At 47.4% G+C, this 10,000-nt stretch overlaps 1 protein-coding gene across 2 annotated transcripts in view; it reads left to right on the forward strand.

The window, feature by feature from the left end:
• The window catches only part of m (miniature), an 88,657-nt gene that overhangs the window by 61,863 nt on the left and 16,794 nt on the right, over window positions 1-10,000 (forward strand). Inside the window, exons 1-2 of one of the 2 annotated variants that reach the window (XM_070140837.1) lie at window positions 1,086-1,240; window positions 9,901-9,969. In XM_070140837.1, the coding sequence (XP_069996938.1) occupies window positions 9,931-9,969 (39 nt within the window). In that variant the 5' untranslated portion in view covers window positions 1,086-1,240; window positions 9,901-9,930. Of the gene's footprint in view, window positions 1-1,085; window positions 1,241-9,900; window positions 9,970-10,000 lie in introns of those variants that run through there. The other variant, XM_070140836.1, reaches the window with a different exon arrangement.

Genomic DNA, 10,000 nt, shown 5'->3' on the forward strand with positions numbered 1-10,000 from the left:
GGGAGGGGAAGAGGGAGAGGGAAGGAGGGAAAGGGAGAGAGGGAGGAGGAGAGGGAGAGGAGATGGGGGGAGGGAGGTGGAAGGGAAGGAGGGAGAGGGAGATAGAGAGGGAGGGTTGGGGGAGAAGAGGGAGATGGGGGAGGGAAGGAGGAGGGAGGGGGAGGAGAATGGGGGAATGGGATTGGGAGTTAAGAGGCGAGGGGAGGGTGTAGGGGCGGTGAAGGAGGAAGGAAGGTGTAGGGACTGGCATGAAGGAAGGAGGAGAGGGGAAAGATGGATAAAGAGGATAGCTAGGGAAGGAAGGGAGATGGAAAGGGCATAGGTAGGAAGAAAGGAAGAGAGGTAATAGTGAAAAAGAAATAAGAAAAAACTCTTCTTAAATCTTGTGGTTGATTGTGTATACCTGTAACTGCGACTGGACACACACACGCGCGCGCGCGCGTAAGTGCACGGATATGTGTTCCGTGTCTAAGCATAAAGCAACAGGCATCATTTTAGTCTCCATAAATCCACCCTCAGCATTTTCCTGCTGTATATCGAATACCTAATAGTAGTCTTTCAGATGATTGAAGATCGCCTCTTAAGCTGAAAGTCAATAGCCACAAAAGGTTACGTATACACACACACACACATATATACATATATATATTCTAGATGTTATATTGGGATATTTTGACACACACACACGCACACACACACACACACACACACACACACACACACACACACACACACACACACACACACACACACACATATATATATATATATGTGTATGTATATATTCTAGATGTTATTTTGGGATATTTTGCATACACTGCAGCGACCGGATGCACATTTTCATCTATTTTTTGCTCTGTATCCATTCTTATATTTTTGCAACTTTTGAACATGTCCGTAAAAAGATTGCCGAGTCATAACTTCTTTTTCTTTTTTCTTTACATTGTTTTTTAAAGCTTGTATCCGAATCACGCTCTCTAAAGATATATATCATCAATAGCCAGTCATCGGAAGGAATACATAGAAAAAAAAAGTTTAATAACAGTTGCAGTGAGTAATGGAATTCGAGGTGTCAGTTTCGAAGCTTCATAGGAAACGAACGAAGCGAATCACGTCGTTCGAATCCTCTGGTTCGGAACTTCGGAGTCACTGGAGTGTGCTGTTCCGATGTTGTTGTTGTTGTGATGCGCTTGGATATGGATATTTTCTTCCTGTTTGCCATGTATTTGGAAACCGATGGGTGATGTATATAGATTGTTTACGTATGGATGTTTTTTATATATGTATGGATGTTTCTTATATCGTTCTTTTTTTATCTTTTCTTTTTTCAGCTCCATTTTCTTCTCTTCCTCCTACACTGTTTTTCTCCTTCTCTTTCACTTCTTCCTCCTTCCCTTCTTTTTCTTCCTCCTCCTCTTCTTTTTCCTCCTCCATCTTTCTTCTTTTACATTATTTTATCATCATTATTTCGGTATAAGTTACTTATAGCGACGCGCGTAGATAGAGGGAAATGGACACCGTCATCTTTCATTTCCTAAGGCAAGTGAGTAATTTACGGGAACGAATCTAAGAAATTTATCTTCTATATTTCCGTCGCAAGAAGCATATCAAGTATGACTTTAGCATATTTTATCAGCACTGGCGTCGGGGAATACTACTTCTGTCACTCGCCAACGAGCCAATTGCGACAGAAAACAACAGCATAACAGCGATAAACAACCAAGTTCACTAACAAAAAAAAAAAAAAAAAAAAAAAAAATAATAATAAATAAATAAAAATAAAAATACTAGAAATAAAATGTTTTGAAAGTGCGAGGCTGGTTGAGACTCGACCTTTACCCATAGTTATCCATAACGACTGCATGACAATTAAGGATTGAGAGAAAGGAAAAAAATAAAGGGGGAACGGAAAGGGGGGGGGGGGAAGGGAACAAGGAGGGGTGTGTTGGAGGGAGGTAGAAGGGGAATCGAAGGAGAGAGAGAGGGGTGGAGAGGGAGGGATAGATTAATGGGCAGAGAGAGGGAGAGGGCGTAGAGAATGGAGGAGAAAAGTGGGGTAGGAAGGAAGGAATAAGTGAATGGGCGGGGAGAGAGAGAGAGCGTGAGAGAATGAGCGAGAGCGAGAGAAAGAATGATAGATAAAAAAAATAAAGACAGGCAAAAACACAGATACACAAAATAATTATCTAAAAATAAGCCTGACATCTCTTCCGACCAGAGGAGACAAGAGCGTCCTGTCTCCCCTCCCCCCCCTCCCCCATATCGCCAAGGTCAACATAGGCGAGGGGAGGTGGTGGTGGGGGGGGCAGAGGTCAAGTGCAGGTCACGCTCGAGGTGAGAACATGCCAGGTTAAGGATCTCAAGGATTGTGACGCACAGGTTGATAGTGCTATGGTGAAGTGTGGTGATGCATTTACAGTGAGTGGTGAGCTATGGCGAAGGGAGATGAGTCATTGTGGTGAAGTATGGTGATGCATTTACAGTGAGTATGGTGAACTATGCCGAAAGGAAGTTAGACATGGTGAAGTATGATGTCTGATGGGGAATGATAGATGGTAGAATTACGTTATGGTGAGGTATTGTTGAGATGAGTAGATAGCTAATGTGTAAGTCGGGTTTGTGTGCGGTATGATGCAATGGAACGGGGGGATATATTGTAGATATTGTGACGAGGTATGATGAGGTATGCTAAAGATTGATTTTTTTTAAAGGTCTTGTCTGAGTGGAAGCTTGTGATTAACGTTTTATTTATTTTTTTTTTCCTCTGTCAAGGTTCTGTCTGATTTTTTTCATTATTGTCAAACAACCTTTTTGCTGTTGGCTCATTACCCAGAGACGGCAGGGGGAGGGGCAAAAAGTTAACTAGCTGAGATAAATCACCGTTAGAAATCAGGGAAAAATCGGGTTGATAGAACGGATAAGGTTACAGGAGTGCACGCGCATACACGCACGCACACACGCACGCACATACACACACACACACACACACACACACACACACACACACACACACACACACACACACACACACACACACACACACACACACACACACACGCACACACACACACACACACACACACACACACACACACACACACACACACACACACACACACACACACACACACACACACACACACAGATGAATAGATTATATATAGAGAGACAGACAGACAGAAGAGTTTGGAAAGGGGATTGCTAACCTCGGTGCAGGAAGTAAATAAAAAAATGAACATTATTTTGATTTAGATGCAGGTGAAACTTGCAATCACATCGACGATAACGGAAGCAAGGGAAAATAACTGATGAGACGATCATACAAATATAAACAAAAACAGATACGTAGTGATATGTTTTATTACTCTTGATAGGTTGCTTGCTCTCTCTCTCTCTCTCTCTCTCTCTCTCTCTCTCTCTCTCTCTCTCTCTCTCTCTCTCACTCTTTCTCGGTTGTATCGTAACCTTCACATAGTCATTCTTCACCTTAGAAGCTTTCACATTCCCTTGTTTTTTTCTTCTATTTTTCTTTTTTTTTCATTCTTTCTCTTTTGGAACAGGACCGGATTCTCGCGGCATCTCTCTTATCTGGGATGAGTCAGAAGATGGACTCGCAGGGGGGGTAGGAGGGGTTACGGGAGGGGGAGGATTGGTGGGGATGGATAGGGGTTAGGGGAAGGGGAGGGGTGGATTGGAGGAGGTGGATGAGGTTGGAAGGGGGAGGTTGGAGGGTGGATAGGGGGTAGTTGGTTGGGGAGAATACAGAGGAAGGAGAGAGAGAGAGAGAGAGAGAGAGAGAGAGAGAGAGAGAGAGAGAGAGAGAGAGAGAGAGAGAGAGAGAGAGAGAGAGGAGGGAGGAGGAGGAGGAGGAGGAGGAGGAGGAGGAGGAGGAGGAGGAGGAGGAGGAGGAGGAGGAGGAGGAGGAGGAGGAGGAGGAGGGAGTTGAGAGAAGCGGAGGGGTGGTGGGAGAGGGAGTGGAGGGATGTGGAAGGTAACTAGTAGCGTGAATGGGGGTAGGAGTTGAGGGGAAAAGGAAGGTGGATCGGGGTGGATGTGGAGGCTCGGAGGGACGAGCAGCGCAGCTGGATCGAATGCCGGTTGTCTCTGCCGATGAGCGCTGGCGACTGCGCTTGCGCGTGGACTTATTTGGCGTTTCTCATCCGCGGGGAGTTTGGATTTTTGTTGGGGGTCAGTGGGGGAGGCGAAATGAGGGTGCACTTGGCTTGGGATCTTTAGCTCTCCCTCTCTCTTTTCTTCCCTCCCTCCCTCCTCCTCTCTCTCCCTCTCTCTCTCTCTTCTCATCTTCTTTCCCCCTCCCATCTATCCCTTTTTCCTTTCTTATATCTTTGCCTCTCCCACTCTCTTTTCTTCCCTCCCTCCCTCCTTCTCTCTCTCCCTCTCTCCTCTCATTTTCCTTCCCCCTCCCATCTATTACTTTTTCCTTTCTTACATCTTTGCTTCTCTCTCTCTCTTTCCTTCCCTCCCTCCATTCTTATCTTCCTTCCTTCTCTTATTCCCTTCCCTCTTTTGTTACCTCCCTTCTTCCTTTCTTCATTTTTTTCTTCCCTCTTCCCTCTTCCCCTCCTCCCTTCTCTCCCTTTCCTCCTCCAACCTGTAAAGGGAGAAAAAAAAAAAAAGAGAGAAAAAACGAGAAAGAAAGAAAGAAAAAAAGAAAGACAGAAAGACTGAAAAAGAGAGAAAGAGAAACAAAGAACGAAATACATAAAAATCTCCCCAACAGCATAATTGCATCAGTCATTCGGTGGTTCTTGTCACCGCTCGGTCGCCTCTCCGGTGACGCAGCCCGTCGCCAGTGGCCGTTATATCGGGAAGATGACACAACGCCGTCGAAACGCGTTATTACGAACTGGGGGAGAGGGGAGGGGGAAGGGAGAGGGGGAGGTTTGTTTTATTGGTGGTGCTCGTTTTTCCGTCTTCTTTCTTTAGTTATTTCTTTTTCTTTTTTATTCTCTTTTTCCGTTGTTGTATCGAGGGAGGGGGGGAGGGAGGAAGGAGAGAGAGAGAGAGAGAGAGAGAGAGAGAGAGAGAGAGAGAGAGAGAGAGAGAGAGAGAGAGAGAGAGAGAGAGAGGCAGAGGGGGAGGGAGAGGGGGAAGGGATAGCAAAAGGGAGGGAAGTTATACGCTCGATGTCACTGATGTGATGGGTTATCTCATTCGCTTTGCTTCCTTTCTATCTCTCTCGCTCTCTCGCTCTCACCCTCTCTCTCTCTCTCTCTCTCTCTCTCTCTCTCTCTCACCTCTCTCTCACTCCTCACTCACTCACTCACATGCTCACTCTCTCTCTCTCTCTCTCTCTCTCTCTCTCTCTCTCTCTCTCTCTCTCTCTCTCTCTCTCTGCTCTCTCAATCTCTCACTCTCTCACTTCTCTCTCTCTCTCTCTCTCTCTCTCTCTCTCTCTCTCTCTCTCTCTCTCTCTCTCTCTCTCTCACTCTCTCTCTCACTCTCTCTCACTCTCTCTCTCTCTCTCTCTCTCTCTCTCTCTCTCACTCACTCACTCACTCACTCACTCACTCACTCACTCTCCTCTCTCTCTCTCTCTCTCTCTCTCTCTCTCTCTCTCTCTCTCTCTCTCTCTCTCTCTCTCTCTCTCTCTCTCTCTCTCTCACTCTCCCACACACTCTCTCTCTCTCTCTCTCTCTCACACACACTCTCTCTCTCTCTCTCTCTCTCTCTCTCTCTCTCTCTCTCTCTCTCTCTCTCTCTCTCTCTCTCTCTCTCTCTCTCTCTCACTCACTCACTCACTCACTCTACTCACTCACTCCTCCCCTCACTCACACTCTCTCTCTCTCTCTCTCTCTCTCTCTCTCTCTCTCTCTCTCTCTCTCTCTCTCTCTCTCTCTCTCTCTCTCTCACTCACTCACTCACTCACTCACTCACTCACTCACTCACTCACTCACTCACTCCTTTCCCCTCTCTTCCTCCCTCCCTCTCTCCCCCCCTTCTCACTTTCCTCGTGTATAAACAATTCCCTTTTATCATTAAAAAACATACACCCCCTACCGAGCGAGACCTCGAACAAATACACAGTTTTTGTCTTCGTTCAACGGCGTTCGGGAGAGAAAACAAATCACAAGGATAATTGCCCTCTGGCGGAGATGCTGGGAAACATTTTTTTTTTTTACTCGCTCGTTGTAGGACAATTATTGCAGTGGTAGAAATGATCGTCTTCCGGCGAACAATGTATTTTTTTCCCTTCTTTTCCTTGTCTGTTTGTGCCTTTCTGTCTTGTCTCCCCCTCTTTCCCTTTCTCTCTCTCTCCTTATCTTCCGCCTTTCTCTCTCTCTCTCTCTCTCTCTCTCTCTCTCTCTCTCTCTCTCTCTCTCTCTCTCTCTCTCTCTCTCTCTCTCTCTCTCTCTCTCTCTCTCTCTCTCTTCCTCTTCCTCTTCCTCCCGCTACCTCTCCTCGTCTCCTTCCCACTCTCCCTCTCTCCCTCTTTCTTCCCCTCCCTCCCCTTCTTGCCTCTCCCTCCCCCTTCTTCCCTCTCCCCCCTTCTTCCCTCTCCCTCCTCTCCCCCCTTCTTCCCTCTCCCTCCCTTCTTCCCTCTCCCTCCCCCTTCTTCCCTCTCCCTCCCCCATCCTCCCTCAATCCCCTGCACCCACTCACTTCACACCTGTCTACCCCCCCTCCTTTTTTTAGTGGGGGGGGGGAGTAAATATTGCGTAAATTGCGTAAACTGTAACTCGGGAGATCGCTGAAATACCACACGTTTAACCTCGTTAATTGAGACATTGAAGGTCCTGGTCCTGAAGGCAAGGGAGAAATGTCGGTATTTTTTTGTTCTTTCTTTCTTTTTTTAAGATTCGTTTTTATTTCATTCTCAGGCTGCTTTGTATTATGTTTAGTTATTTTTATTTGGTTATTATGTTTCATTTGTTTAAAAAGATTCATTTATTACATATTTTTAAATATTTTTTTAAGATATCAGTTCTTTTCTGTTTTTGTTTCTCGTCTTCCTTCTTTTTCTCATTTCCCGTTTTTGTATTGTACTCTTTTATGTCTCACCTTGTCCCTTGTATCCTTACATCTTTTATCTCCTTTTTCTTTGTATGTTTTAATCTCTCTCTCCCTCCCTCCCCCACCCCCACCCCCACCCCTTCTCCTCCCCTCCCCCTCTCCCTCCTCTCCCCCTCTCCCTCCCTCTCCCACTCCCCACCCTATCCTTTCTCCTTCCCTCCCCTCCCTCTCTCTCTCTTTCTCCCTCTCCCTCTCCCCTCCCCCTCCCCCCCCCTCCCCTCCCCCTCCCCCACCCTGAACCCTTCTCCCTCCTTCCCCTTCCCTCTCTCGCCCCGAATGAACAGCAATTTAATTTTTTTCGACTTCCCCGATCGCTTCGTTTTTGGCCCAAGCTTCGCACCGCTGCCGCAAGAGGTCACCCTGGGTCAGAGGGCGGGGCGATCCCTTCGGAATAATAGATTGTGTTGTGAATATCTTCTGTCGTATTGTTTTATTTTTATTTTTATTTTCATCATCATCAACCCATTCGTTTTTTTCTGGTTGGTGGGTGGGTGGATGTGGGGGGGGGGGGATTGCTTTCGTTTGGTTCATTTTTCAATATATTTTCAATGTATTTTTCTCTTTCACAACTCATATAGGCCTACGTATGTCATTTACCAAAACTAAATGCCAAAATGTATAAGCCGAAGAGAATCTTTTTTTTCTTTTTTTCTCTAATTTTCTAAGTCCCTGTTGCGCAAATGTCTCTCCCTTCCCCAATCTCCTTCCCCCAACCGCTTCCCTCCCCAACCACCTGCCCTCTTTACCTCTCTGTAACCTTTCCCCAACTTCCTTCCCTCACCCGCCCCCCATACCTCTCCCTACCGCCTCCCTTCCTCTCCCCACCCTTCTTCCTCACCCGTCTCCTCCCATTCTCTCCTTACTTATCCCTTATCTCTCTTCAACCTCTCCTCCTTCACTCTCCTCCCCCCACCTGTCCTCCCCACTTTCGCACCCTCCCCCCCAAAAAAAAGGAAAAAGAAAAAAAAAAAACGCAACCACACTTTTCGCTTCACTAAACCCACCTTTCAGTTAGCCTTAAAAGATCCAACCTCCTCCTCCCCCCCCCCATCACGAAAAAAAAATGAAAATGAAAATAATAAAAATAAAATAAATAAATATATACATAGCCTGTCACACGATTATCGAAACCGCTAATTACAAAGCCGGCGAAACGAGCGGCAAGAACAACGAGGCAAAAATGGATAAATTGTCTGGGAAAGTGTCGGGTATAACCTGACGACGCTGGGTGGGGGAGGGGGTGGTGGGGGGTTTGGGGAGGTTAGAGGGAAGGGGTAGAAGGGTGAGGGGTGGGGGAAGAGAAGAGGTGGGGAGGTTGGGAAGGGCGAGAAGGGATGGATGTGGTTGGGGAGGAGGGAGTGAGGGGTAGATGGAGGTTGGGGTGGAGGAGGAAGGGAGAGGAGGTTAGGGGAAGGGGGTAGGGGAGGAGGCAGCAGAGGAGGGATTGAGGGAGAGGAGTGTAAGAAGGGGGGTAGAAAAGTGAGGAGTTAGAGGGAGCAGAGGAGGGGAGGAGGGAGGTTAGAGGGAAGGGCACGAAGAGGGAGGTTGTGTCAGGTGGGGGAGAGGTAGGGGGAAAGGGGTTGGGCGTCAGCTGGGGAAGAGGTGAGGGAAACGGTAGGGGGAAGAGAGGAGGAGGGTAGTAGAGGGAGGGAGAGAAGGATGGGAGCAGAAATAGTGGTTTACGACAGTGGTAAGGGAAAGAGAGAAGTTGCAGAATTAGGGGAAAGGGGAGGTGAGGGTTAGAGGAATGGTTCAGGGGGAAAAGTGGGAAGCAGAAGAGGGGGTCTCATGAAATAGGGTAGATATGGCACCAAGGTGGTCATTGGGAAGATAGGGAGAGGGTGATGCAGACGTGGGGGGGCAGGGAGAAAGGTTCTGAAGCGACATGATGGGGACGGAGGTTAGGGGAAGGTGGGAAAGTAGAGGAAAGTAGGGGGAAGGGTGGGAAGGCGAGATGTACAGGGAGGAAGCTGAGATGGGAAGGGATGCAGGGAGCACAGGAAGCATGGGAAGGGCAAGTGGAAGGAGAGAGGGGAGAATGAGGGAAGAGGAGAGAAGAAAGGACCTAGTAAAGGCAAGAGTGAGGGAAGGGAGACAGGAGGGGAGGTAGTAGCTGAAGAGGCACAGGCAGAGGGAGAAGGGAGGGGAGGAGGAAGAGGAGCTAGAGGGCAAGAGTGAGGGAGGAGGGGAGGAGGAGGAGTAAGGACTGGGGGGGGGGGGTATGGGAAGGAGAGAAGAGGAGGCGGAAGAAGGAATTAATCTCAATCAATGAGGAAGCATGCGTCATGTGAGTATCAAGAGCGTTTTTTTTTCTTTTTTTTTTTTTTTTTTTTTTGAGGGGGGTCCTCTCTCTCTCTCTTGCTCTCTCTCTCTCTCTCTCTCTCTCTCTCTCTCTCTCTCTCTCTCTCTCTCTCTCTCTCTCTCTCTCTCTCTCTCTCTCTCTCTCTCTCTCTCTCTCCCCCTCCCCTCTCTCTCCCCCACCCCACCCACCCTCCTCCTCCCCCTCCCCCTTTTTTCATGGCGGCCGCATCATGATTTTATTACCGACTATATTTCTTAAGCGTCCCATTATCGCCATAATTATGACACTAATAACCCCATCACTATCCTTAATTCCAGGCGTTGTTTTATGACACTGGTGAAAGAACCGGTGCATGAATCATGAAAAAAATACGACATACCATTGTCATGCATTTGCCATTGCCACAGCGGTGTCATACCATATTTATACCATTGCCATGCATTTACCATACCATTTTACCATTGTCATACCGCAATCATAATATATCGATATCATGCCAATTGTTATACTAATGTCATGCAATTGTCAAGCACGCTAACGAGACTTATTATTTCTCCCGCCAGGTGGCAGATCGGGCGTTTGGTGACGTCATCATGACCCGCTGCATATTTCTCCTCTCGACTTTGGTGGCGGTAAGTAGCCAGTTACGAACTCCATTGTTAT

Source organism: Penaeus vannamei, chromosome 27 (genome assembly GCF_042767895.1).
Source record: "Penaeus vannamei isolate JL-2024 chromosome 27, ASM4276789v1, whole genome shotgun sequence".
NCBI lineage: Eukaryota > Metazoa > Arthropoda > Malacostraca > Decapoda > Penaeidae > Penaeus > Penaeus vannamei.